General features: G+C 58.8%; 1 protein-coding gene across 3 annotated transcripts in view; it reads right to left on the bottom strand.

Annotated features, from left to right (window-relative positions):
• DHX34 (DExH-box helicase 34) overlaps positions 1-12,356 on the bottom strand; it is a 37,759-nt gene that overhangs the window by 21,810 nt on the left and 3,593 nt on the right. For 2 of the 3 annotated variants that reach the window (XM_047834187.1, XM_047834188.1), the window contains exons 2-8: positions 10,560-11,473; positions 8,995-9,306; positions 7,300-7,554; positions 6,123-6,225; positions 4,691-4,908; positions 2,283-2,457; positions 403-596 (exon numbers count right to left, since the gene is read on the bottom strand). In XM_047834187.1, the coding sequence (XP_047690143.1) occupies positions 403-596; positions 2,283-2,457; positions 4,691-4,908; positions 6,123-6,225; positions 7,300-7,554; positions 8,995-9,306; positions 10,560-11,261 (1,959 nt within the window). In that variant the 5' untranslated portion in view covers positions 11,262-11,473. Of the gene's footprint in view, positions 1-402; positions 597-2,282; positions 2,458-4,690; positions 4,909-6,122; positions 6,226-7,299; positions 7,555-8,994; positions 9,307-10,559; positions 11,474-12,356 lie in introns of those variants that run through there. The other variant, XM_047834185.1, reaches the window with a different exon arrangement.

Genomic DNA, 12,356 nt, shown 5'->3' with positions numbered 1-12,356 from the left:
CATCACGGCCCATTCTGAGTGGTCACTGTCTGGGGCCAGGTCTGCCTCCCTGCGCTGACCTGTGAGACCCAGGAGAGCAGGGCCAGGCGGTTTTAGCCACCGCTGGGTCCCCAGCACTGCCCAGCACAGGGCCAGGCCCAGAACAGGGGCTCGGGGAGCACGTGCTGGATATACAGGTGCCACCCAAGGGTGTGGACTTTCTCCAGTCAGCAGTGGGTCTGTTCAGTGTTTTAGAAACCCCAGCCTCCCCTCAAGGCTGGGCCCCACACCCACGGGAATGAATGGTGGACACGGGGGCCCGTCCAGTCTGCAGAGGGCTCCGTGGCCCTCCCTGGCGTGGAGGGCCTCCCCCGACTCCGTGCAGAATGACACAGACAGGGGTGACCCCACCCCCGGCCTCACCTGCACCCAGGTGTTGAAGACATTGAAGAGCGTGAAGGGGTCACCGTGGTCACTGTCCAGGGGCCTCCGCGCGGCCGCACCCTCGGGGTTGCTCTGGGCGCTGCGGGTAAAGGGCGACTGGACACTGAGGGCAGCTGCGATGGTGAGCACGGGCTCCGCCAGGTGGAACATGGAACCGAGGATCAACATCTTCCCTGGGGGGCCGGGGGTGGGAAGTGGGAGGGACCCTGAGCTGAGCCTCCTGGGCCCCGGGACACCCTGCCCCAGCTTCCCTCCACCTTGCCCACAAAGGGCCTTGGGAGCCAGACAGAATCAAGCCCACACGCTGCACTCCACGGTCACATGAGCTTGGGCAAGGCCTCAGTTTCCCCATCTGTGGGTTGGAGGTAACCACAATTCCCGCCTCCTGGGGCACGAGGCGGGCACGAAGGGGTGGCTGCTGTTGGTGCCGCGCCTGCCCGGCTCTCCTCCCCCCTTCCTGGCTCTGTTTCCCTTCCCGGCACTCCCCGTGCCCCACCACGGTATCCCTCTCCTCTCTCTAGAACGGGACTCCAACGAGGTGAAAAGCCATTCCTATCGGCCAGCGCTCCTCAGCAGGAACCGAGCCCTTCCCCGGTCTGGCCCCGCAGTCAGCGGCCTGCGTATCACGCGTCTGACTCATCCTCACCATTCTCCTTGGCTGCCTTTCTGGAAAGTTCCTGTTGTACGTCTAGCCTCGTAAACTGAAGTTGGGCAATAGGACGAGGCTGTCCCAGAACCCTGTAGCTCTGTCCCTCAGATGAGTCCCTCTACTTCTCTGTGCCTCCGTTTCCCTGTCTGGGAAATGGGCCTAGCCCACCTGCCTGCTGGGAGGATGTACTGTGCTTCTCCTGCGAAACACGCGGAGCTCCGACCGGCACAGAGTGACGACGGTGACTGAGCCGGCGGGGCCGGGACCGCCCAGCACCGGGTCATCGGCGCCTCCTGCCCCACAGGGCTTGGGGACCGACCGTGTCAGCTTGGCTGGGGAGCGCCTCCCAGCTCTGCCAACTGCGTGGCCCTGGGTGAGCGAGTGATCAAATCCAGGCTCCATCGTTTGCCTGTTCCGGGCCCCGGAGCGTCCGTCTCTGTCCCTGGCCAAGCGTCAACTTCCTCCTCTGTACAGAGGGGGTGACCGGAGGCCCTCCCCTCACCAGGTGAGCATGAAATGACAGCAGGCCCGTAAAGCCTTTCACTGACATACAGCCAATGCTCACGGAATGTGCTTTTCCTTCTCAGGTCCGATTCTCCCTGCTCTCGCCCCGTCTCCTTCTACAACAAATAAAAAGAACCACCTTCCCAACCACAAGGGGTCCTCGGGGTCGGCGGCACGCAGCCTGCCATCGCCACCACGGCTCCAGGGTGTGGTACTGGTGGGGATTTTAACGACATTGACACAGGCAGAGAGTTCTGTCGGGCATCGGGCCTGGAAATGGTGCCACAAACAGTCGTGCTCAGCTGGGAATATTCTGTGGGCCACACGGACCATCTAGAAAGTCTCGAGTCAGGAGAATCAGACCAGAACGCACCTCGGTCAGCGAGCTTCTCAGAAAGGGCAGGGATGACTCAGGAATGAGCAAGAAGAGGCAGAAGGTTTTGACATCCTTACGACACCAAGAGAGGCGGGGGGGGGGGCGGGGTGGCGCCAGGGTGGAGCTGGGGACAGGCTGTGCGGAGGAGAGGTGCCTCTCTGTTGACTGCTGTACCCGCAGCGCCCAGAACGGTCCCCGGCAGGGAGACTTGTGAATGAATGGACAGGGCCCAGTGAGAGAACGGATTTGCCCATGAGTCACCCAGAGAGTGAATGGTCCCCGCAGCCACTCCCGGGGCCCCGTGCGATCACCCCTAAAGGAAGTCCTCACCGATCACCACGTCCACCGGAAGCTGGGCCAGCAGAGAGCCGATAGGGGTGAGGGCCTCTGAGCTGTCCAGGGCCCCCTGGTCCCGGAGGTAGAGGATGGCCGTTTCCAGGCTGGCTGGTGGCGGAGGCTCGATGAAGGGGAAGGTTCGCGGGTCCCCCACGCACATGCTTTTCATCTGGAATGACAATCCAGTCCCCCAGGAATGGGGAACTCGGGAGCCGCTATGGAGCACCGGCAGGGGGCTCACGGATCACAAGCTCCTAATACCTTAAAACTCCTAATGTCAAGGCCCATCACACAGAAGCAGGGGAGAAGGACCACTGTCTGTCTGTCTGTCTGTCTGTCTACCCAGCACCTCTTCTCCCAGACCCCGGCCACGGAGCAAGCCACATGACCTAAGCTAGGCCCCTCTTGGTTTCTCAGCCCCTCGACATGGCAACCGGCGAAGGAAGGAGGACGTGATCTGAGCAGGCCCTATCAGGATCCTCCCTGGGATTCTGCCATCCGACGCTGGGAGACAGAAGTCGGGGCATCCTCTCTGGTTGTGAGGGGTCGGTGTGGAAGCCCAGAGCTGCTGGACCATTTTTCCCTGGAGACGAGCCCGAGACAGCGGGTAGAGGACTCCTTAATCGTTCCTCAGCCAGACCGCGCCCCACGATGGACACACCACCTCGTGAAATCCCCTTTCCTGCTTCTGGTAGTTTGAGCTGGGTTTCTCTCACTTTGGACCAAAGAACCCTGATTAATTCAGTGGCCCAGAGACTGAAGCACAACACCCACCCGTCGCCGGGTCTGGCGAGGTGTAAACAATCAGCTACTCCCTGGAGCAGATGAAGGAAAGGCTGGCGTGGGGGGCTCACGTGGCCGCGAGAGAGCACGGGGAAAGCTCAGAGGGCCCGGGGGCTCGGCCAGCCTCGCCGAGAGGTGACCTACTCTCCTAGGCCTCTTCCAGGGGGAGGCACAAGCTTGGGCCACCCACCCGGCAACCAGCCGGCCTCCCTCCCTCCCGGCTCTTGAAACCTTGATCCTGCCTGGGAGAACACCCAATGCTCATTTAAAAGTCCCCTAAATCAGGGGTGCCTGGGGGGCTCAGCCGGCTAAGTGCCTGACTTCAGCTCAAGTCATGATCTCACGGCTCGTGGGTTCGAGCCCCACGTCGGGCTCTGTGCTGACAGCTCGGAGCTTGGAACCTGCTTCGGATTCTGTGTCTCCCTTTCTCTTGGCCCCTCCCCTGCTCGTGCCCTGTCTCTCTCCCTCTCAAAAATGAATAAATGTTAAAAAAAAAATTTTTTTTCTTCTTTTATTTAAATGAGACCCACAGTGTGCTTAGGTGGCTCAGTTGGTTAAGCTTCCGACTTCGGCTCAGGTCACGGTCTCACAGTTCCGTGGGTTTGAGCCCCGCGTCGGGCTCTGTGTTGACAGTGTGGATCCTGTTTGAGATTCTCCTTCTCTCTCTCTGCCCCTCCCCTCCTCACACCCTCTCTGTCTTTCTCAAAAATAAATGATAAAATTTTAAAAATGAAATCAAAAAGAGACTATCAGAGTGCATTATGCATAGGAAGAGGGGCTGGTCTGTGCCACTGGCCACTCCCGCCCCGGGGGCCTGCTGGGGAAGCCATCCGCCCTCCCCAGCTCGCTCCGTTTTCCCTCTTCTGCCGGACCACAGAACCCACACTGGCCAGGCTCCGCTGGGGGGAGGTGTAGCCACAGGACAGAGCGCTAACCAGGGCAAGGCGGGTGGAGGGACCTGGCCCTCAAACCCTCCCGCGCTCCCTCGCCGGCTCTGCGGCACTGGCCGCTACGTGAGTGGGCCTGTTGGGCCCAGCAGCCTAATCCAGTCAAAGCTAACTGATGAGGTAAGAGTCTGGACAAAATATGCGGAGAAACCCCAGTTTTAAAAGCCACCTCTTGAGGGGCGCCTGGGTGGCGCAGTTGGTTAAGCGTCCGACTTCAGCCAGGTCACGATCTCGCGGTCCGTGAGTTCGAGCCCCGCGTCAGGCTCTGGGCTGATGGCTCAGAGCCTGGAGCCTGTTTCCGATTCTGTGTCTCCCTCTCTCTCTGCCCCTCCCCCGTTCATGCTCTGTCTCTCTCTGTCCCAAAAATAAATAAACGTTGAAAAAAAAAAAAAATTAAAAAAAAAATAAAATAAAAAAAATAAAAGCCACCTCTTGATGGGTTTTCTGTTACAGCTGAAAGCATTCTGATGGAGTCATGAGGTCTCTCCCACGAGCCTGTGGATCTGGGGAACAACCGTCCCCCCGACATGGGATCTGACACTTGGGAAGGATGAGCTTCCCTCCGTGGCCCGGCCGGGCCGGCCCTGCCCTGCTCTGCCCTTCCTGGCCCTGAAACCCTGGGACTGGTCCCGTCCCAGGTCCTCCCGGGCTCCTCCCGGCACCACGCCTCACCTGCAGCACCAGCGCGTCGAGGGCCACCCTCCGAATCTCCGGGACGGGGTAGGGGGCGAAGGCATCGTAGTCCGATTCAGCATAGAGGCGGAAGCAGACGCCGGGGCCTGTGCGGCCCGCCCGGCCCTTCCGCTGCTCGGCACTGGCCTGGCTGATCCAGAATTCCTGCAGCCGCTGCAACTTGGCCTGTGGGTCATAGCCCATCTCCTTCACCTTCCCTGGGCGGGGACAGACGGGACACCATGGGCAGCGGCCACGCGGGCCCGCCGCCTCGCCGCTCACTCCCGGACACCCCGGCTTCCTCCTTTATTACATTAACGCCAACCAGGAGCTCATTCTGGCCTTGACCCTGACGTGTTGTTGATCTATTCTTTCGTGTCCTCATTCACACATCTCTTAACTTTCGCAGCCTCTGTGTGCTCGGGAGCCCGGCCATCCAACCGTTAGTATTAAGCTCCTGCTACGAGCCGGGCACTGTACTGGGCGCAGCTGTGAACAAAGTCCCTGGGCTCACGGGGCCGAACAGGACACAGTTCATCAATTCGAAGACTGACTTTTCCTACTTTCTCTGTCTCTGAAAGTGGGACGCACCTTAAAAGCAACGGCATGTCAATGTTTAGCGAACAACGTTTTTAGGGGTGCCCGGGTGGCTCAGCCAGTTGAGCGTCCGACTCTTGATTTCGGCTCAGGTCATGATCTCACGGTTCGTGGGTTCAAGCCCAGCGCTGGGCTCTGTGCTGACGGCACAGAGCCTGCTTGGGATTCTCTCTCCCTCTCTCTCTCTCTGCCCCTCCCCTGCTCGCACTCGAGCAGTCTTTCTCAAGAATAAATAAACGTTGAAAAATGTTTCTAAATGTTTAAATTCTAATCCTTACAACCCAAAGGAGGCTCTGCTATTATTGCATATTTTACAAACAAGCAAACTGACTAACTTAGTGTCAGTGACACGACCTCGGTCACACAGCCAGGCTGGCTTCAGTGTCTCCTCACTGCTATGCTACTCTGACTTCCCGGAGAACAGTCCAGTTGGGAAGACAGAAAATAAATAGATCAACAGGCATAAAATATAATGCCCGTACTCTGAAGAAAATCAAGGCCTTGCAGGGGAAGCAACAGCGGCAGGAGGAAAGGGAGATCACAGAAGTGGACAAGGTGCGCCTCTCTGATGGGGAGACATTCACGCAGGCCCTGCAATGAGGAGGAAGTGAGCCTTGCAGATATGTGGAGAAAGATGGCTCTCGGCAGAGACGACAGTAAGTGCAAAGGCCCCGAGGCAGGGACAAGTTTGGAACGTCTGAGAAGATTACGATGTTACCACTGCCCCACAGCCCACTCCCTGCTTTGGTCTGGAGGTCCCTCGCCACCTTTGCACATCTCCAAACCCCACACTTCTCTCTAGGGCCCAGGGACGGTGGCAGGGAGCAGCCCTTACCAGAATCTACTACGAAGCGGATCCCATCAATGGTGACTGAGGTCTCAGCGATGTTGGTGGAGAGGATGCATTTCCGAACCCCAGGGGGGGCCACATCGAACACCTGCGGGAAAGGCGAGGAGGTGACATCCCAGACCAGCTCAGCCCTTCCTGACCCGTGTGTCCAGGGGCCTCTTGACACCTCCTGGTTGGGCCCACGGGCACTTCACACCCACCTACAACATCTAACGTAGCCTCGGGAGCAGGGAAGGCCTCCCTCCTCCCCGAGCCCCCACCGCCCACGTGGGTCAGAAACCGAGGCTGTCCTGGCTCCCCTTCTCCTATCCCCCCTCCAGCCACACCTGCACATCGCCAACATTTCTGAAATCCAATCCCCTCTCCCCAAACCCGCAGCACTGCCCTGGCCCAGGCCCTTCTTTCCCACCCAGGTCCTTCTCCGGCCTCCTCCCCGGTCTCTGATCATATAGAGCAGAGGGATCTGCTAAAGCAAACTGGCGTTGCTCCCCACCTTGCTCAGAACCCTCCCATGGCTCCCGGGTGCACTCAGGGCAAAGCCCAGGCACCACGCTGGGTCTTCCGGGCCCTGGGGTCTAGGCCTGCCCGCATCTCAGTCCCAACCAGCCTGCCTTCCCCATCACAGCCTGGACCCCCGCCACCCTGCAGGTGGTCTCGCAGCAGCCCTGCCTTTCTCTCACCCACCACAGGCCCTTTGCACAAGCCCTTCTCTTGGGCCCAAGGGACAGTCAAGCACAGTAGTCAAGAGAGGTCAGCAACTAGGTAGGCCTGGGGGCCAGATCCAGCCTCCTGCCTGTTTTTGTAAGTCAAGTGTTAACACAGCACAGCCTCGCCTGCAGTCTACGGCTGCTTTCCTTCTCTAGTGGTGGAACTGAGTGTCTGTGCCAGAGATGAAACTCTACGCCCTGGTCCACCCCCGCCCCCGCCCCAGACTGTCCTCCTCCCTCTTCTACCCCAAATCCTCCCGGTCTTCCAAAGCTCAGCTCCGGTGCCTCCCGCGGAAGCTCACCCTGGCACACACTCCCCGCCCGCTCCCACGAAAGACGCGAGCAGCGCCCTCTGCGGCCCGCAGCCCTGCAATGGTGGAATCACATCCCCGACACCCTCCTCCTCCCCCGCCCCCTCCAGAGTCAGACCCCACCCGGCCGGCCACACGGGGTACCTTGTCCTGGTCGGCCACGGAGAGGGCGCTGTGCAGCGGCAGAACCACCCAGCGCTGGGTGCGGCTGGCATAGGCCTGGGCCGCCTCGAGCACCACGCTGATCTCCGCCATGCCGCTCAGGAAGACCAGGAGGTCGCCCCGCTCCTCCGGCGGGTACTTATTGTCGATGGCCTCCAGCACCCTCAGGAAAGGCCGAGGGTCCAGCTTCTCCGACTTGGACGCCGGCGGCTCGGCCTCCTGTGGCTGGTACACGACCTGCAGGGAGACGGCCCCGGGGCAGGGGGGCACCCGGTCACCCACACGGCAAGGGCCGACCGTGGGCCACCGGGGAAGGCATGGATCAGTCAGGGGGCAGGCCGCACCCCCAGACGGGTCAGTTTGAGGATGCCATAAAAGGACGAAGTAGCAAGGTAACCGGAAAGCTTCCGGGTGCTGGTCATGACATCCACGTTACCTGATTTGGGAAAATCAACTGAGCTTTAGGCATGGTGTGTGTATGTACTGTGTCTGGAGAGCAACTTCAACAGCATCAGAATTTCAAAGGGTGGAGCCAGGATCAAAACCCTAGATGGGGGCGCCTGGGTGGCTCAGTCGGTGAAGCGTCCAACTTCAGCTCAGGTCATGATCTCATGGTCTGCGGGTTCGAGCCCCGGGTTGGGATCTGTGCTGACAGCTCAGAGCCTGGAGCCTGCTTCCGATTCTGTGCGTCTCCCTCTCTCTGCCCCCTCCCCCTTGTGCTCTCTCTCTCTCTCAAAAAATGAACACTAAAAAATTTTTTAAAAACTACAAAAATCACTTCCTGGAAAGCATCCTCACTCTATTTTTATGGCTGCTGGGAAGACAGACAGATGGGCATTTAGAACCCGAAACCACCATGTCCTTGTGCTAAGAACTCTAGAGCTCTCGCTAATTCTTGGCTAACGGTGCAAGAGGAAGGAGTGACTACCAAAGCACAAAACAGACAGCGGGTGCAGACCATCTTGAAGGGCCGACGGGAAGCCGGATGCCAGAAGGGAGGCGTTCCGTGAGTGCCACCCACACGGGTCCCCTTCTGGGCAAGACAGAAAGGCGGGAAGGGAAAAGGGATCTGGAAGAGCTAACAGAGGCTGTCTGCATCTGTGAGCACGCTCCCCGTCTCTGAGCCTCGGTTCTACCCTCACGGGCAGAAGCCCCTGGCGCAGGACTCCCGGGGCTGTGGTTAGGGGCCCCTGGGGCCGTGGGGACGACCCACACTCAACCCACGTCAGCTGTGACCATCTTCCCTATGACTGCCGACGAGACCTGTCCGCGAGCCCCAGCCAAAAGGCCGAGCCAAGGGGTCAAAGTTCAGGGCGGAAGTTGCTGCTGGGAGATGGAGAAAATCCGGCCGTGAGATGGCAGGGCAGGAGGAGAGAGGAGCCCGGGTCCCCGCACGACCGCATGGAACAGAGCTGCCCGCCGGCCTGGACCAGCAGGACTGTCACAGGAGAGGAACGAACACTGATCTTTACACTTCCGGGTCTCCTGCAGCAAAGCCCTGAGCACCTACACAGCACATTGGAAGTGCTCAGAAAATAGGAGCTTTAAGGGAGAGAGGGCGAGCAAGACCGTCCTTATCTGAGAGATGGGAGTCTGCGCAGGCCAGGGGAGAAGGGACGTGTCCGGCTTGGCCAGAGACCAGGTGGGAGGCCCGAGGGGTGTGGGGGCAGCACTGACCGTGATGGGGAACAGCCTCCCGGGCACCTGCACCACGGGGGCCCCGCCGAAGTAGCTGGAGAAGAGCGAGATGTTGATGGTGGCCGACATGAGGATGACCTTGAGGTCAGGCCGCTCAGGCAGCAGGCGCCGGAGAACGCCCAGCAGGAAGTCGTTGTGCAGGTGGCGTTCGTGGACTTCGTCCACGATCAGGACCTGGTACTGGGGCAGGCGGGGCTCCCGCTGGATCTGCCTCAGGAGCAGCCCCACCGTCAGGAACACGATCTTGGTGGCTGCCGTCCGTGTGCTCTCAAAGCGGATCTGGTAGCCGACCTGGGGGCGGGAGCGGTGATCAGGAGAGGAGCCCAGACCTGGGGACCAGCCCCTCGCCGGCTTACACCCACCCCCGATCCGACCCTGGAGCCCCACACGCTGGGGTTTGGATCCCACCTCTGCCACTTAGCGCCACCGACCTTGAGAGCGCAGTTCCGTCCCTCAGAGACATTTTGTCCCCGAGATGCTGCGAGAACAGTATGTGCTGTGCACATATTTGGCACACGGCCGGGCGCGCAACTAACTGGTCGACTGTAATGGTGACAGTTCACCTTTCAAGGAGTCCTCACTCTGCCCGGAACTACTTGAAACGCCGGACGTGTTTCACACAGCCACCACAAGCAGCAAGACCCACTCTTCTCACCTCACCGATGGGGAAACTGAGGTCACGCATCCAGGGCAAAACACAGTTTAAAAGCGGTACTGAGGGGAAATGACCTTTGTGTGTATGTGTGTGTGTTAATATTTTATTTTTTTTGAGAGACAGTGCGAGCAGGGGAGGGGCGGGGGGGGGGGGGGGAGACACAGAATCAAAAATGGGCTCCAGGCTCAGAGCTGTCAGCAACGAGCCCGACTCCGGGCTCGAACCCACAAACCATGAGATAGATCATGACCTGAGCCAAAGTCGGACACTTAACCACTGAGTCACCCAGGGACCCCGTAAGAGGAAATGATCTTAACCCCTACCTCACATCACACACCTGCACATGTGTGCGCATACACACAGTCAATTTCTGATAAGTTACGGTTTTAAATGTAAACATCTTTAAGTAAAAATATAGCATGTCTTTCTGGCCTTAAAGTAGTAATATTCCTGAAATAGAACCCAAAGAGTGCCAACCGCAAAAAGAAAAGGACAGGGGTGCCTGGCTGGCTCAGTTGATAGAGAATGTGACTCTTGATCTTGGGGCTGTGAGTTCAAGCCCCAGGCTGGGTGTGTGGGGCCTACTTAAAAAATAAAAATAAAAATGACAGAGACGCCTAGGTAGCTCAGTCAGTTGAGCATTTGATTTGGTTTCGGATCAGGTCGTGATCTTGCAGCCTATGGGTTCAAACCCCACATTAGGCTCTGGGCTAATCAATTTCTACAAGAATCAATTTCTAGAAGATCAATTTCTAGAAGAATCACCGCTAAGTCAGAGGGTATCATTGTTAAGTGCTCTGGGAACTTTTATCGCTACTGCCCTAAGGGCAACACCCTGTGCCTCGGGGTCACACTGGAAAGGCCGGAGAGCTGCTTAAGTCCCACTCACCCGTGAGCCATACTGACTGAGGCTCTCGAAGCTGACGCGCTTGGCCAGGGAGATGCAGGCGATACGCCGGGGCTGGGTGCATGCCACGTGACTGAAGCCGGCGGCCAGCAGGTACTGGGGCACCTGGGTGGACTTGCCACAGCCCGTGTCACCCGCCACCACCACCACCTGGTGTTCCTTCAGTGTCTGCAGGATGCGGGTCCCGTACTGGGCGATGGGGAGGGCCGCCCGTTCCCTCTGCAGTCTGGCCAGTCGTCCAAACGCCTGCTTCTGGCCAAAGTCCAGGTAGTGCAGAAGGGCTCGGCGGAACTCGGACACCCTCTCCGGGGGCTGTCTGTCCAGCCCCCGAGAGCCCCGGGCGTCGGGGCCCCGGACCGAGAGGCTGATGCGGTAACGGGGGTCGTAAGCGCGAGGCAGGTCGGCCAGCGCCGGGATGCTGTGCTTGGGACACCCAGGGTCTTTGTCCCCCTTCCTGGTGCTCTTGAGGTTCTGGAATCTCTGTAAGCGTTCAAAGAAGGTCCAGAACTTCTTGCGCTCCTCAGAACCCTGGGGTATATAATCCTCATCACGGAAAAAGGCGTCCTCAAAGAGGCGACGGGTCTCCGGACAATTCCAGTCCCATTTCTCAGGGGCGTCCTCCTCACTGGGATCCCAGTGTCGGCCTCGGTCATCCCCGCCCTCCTTCGTTCTGGGAGGAGGCATGTGGGGCAGTCAAAGCTGCAGTGAGAGCCCAGTGCCCGCGAGGAGGAACCACCTTCTCTTCAAAAAGCCAATTTTGCTCCTCACTGTGGCACAGGATGATGACAGGCAATGGGCCCCGGGTCAAACTGGTGACACACAGGGCACCTCACGACTCCTGCGGCGATCTGTGCGACAGACACAAGTCCATCCTGGGTCTTCCAGGCCCTGTGCACCTGGAGGAGAGAACAAAAGACACTCATTTGTCTTTCGAAGCAATTCCTGAAAGGCTGCGGTTTTGTAAGCACGAGATGAGGAGGATGGATGGTAAGGAGTAAGGTCACCCTGAGCCCTCACATGTGGTCATGGTCACATACGGCAGACATTTCACCAGACAATCCAGTGACTGGGCGGTGGGAGCCCAAAGGAGCTGCCTGACCATGCCTGGGAGTCGGGAAGGGTCCCCAGAGACGTCTGACCTGAAATCTGAAGGACTGTAGGCCATGGGACCGTCACGAGAGGCAGTAACACAAGAAAGCTGGGGTATAACGGAAACAGTATGACAAGACTTCTTTTCTTAATATTTATTTTGTGGGGGGCGAGAAGGAGAGAGTGTGAGCCGAAGGGGGGAGGGGAAGAAAAAGGGGGGGACAGAGAGGATCCAAAGGAGGCTCTGTGCTGACAGCAGCCAGCCTGATGTGGGGCTCGAACTCACCAACCATGAGATCATGACCTGAACTGAAGTTGGAAGCTCAACTGACTGAGCCACCCAGGCGCCCCTAGGCAAGAGCTCTGAGAACCCCTACTGATTGCGCAAGCAACAAAGGTCTGGCCAATCATGGGCCCCTACTCATCCTTTACCCGTTGATTGGTGCGAGGTGTGGACATGTAGTCCGGGGAGAGCCAATCACGGCCTTTCTCTGGAATTTACACTAGGTTGCCAGGAGAGAAAAGCCCTCATGTTATCTACCTGCTTTCCCAGAAACCCATCCTAGAGAAAAGCCTGCGCATGGGCAAAGCACACACCAGGACGGCCACTGAGCAACTACCAAAACAGAGGTGGAAGGGGGAGAGGGGAGAAGGTTGGCAGCATCATTCAGTGCTGGAGACCTAGTTCCC

Source organism: Prionailurus viverrinus, chromosome E2 (genome assembly GCF_022837055.1).
Source record: "Prionailurus viverrinus isolate Anna chromosome E2, UM_Priviv_1.0, whole genome shotgun sequence".
Lineage (NCBI taxonomy): Eukaryota > Metazoa > Chordata > Mammalia > Carnivora > Felidae > Prionailurus > Prionailurus viverrinus.
The sequence above is the reverse complement of the archived record's forward strand: the minus strand, read 5'-3'. Positions and strand labels throughout refer to the sequence as shown.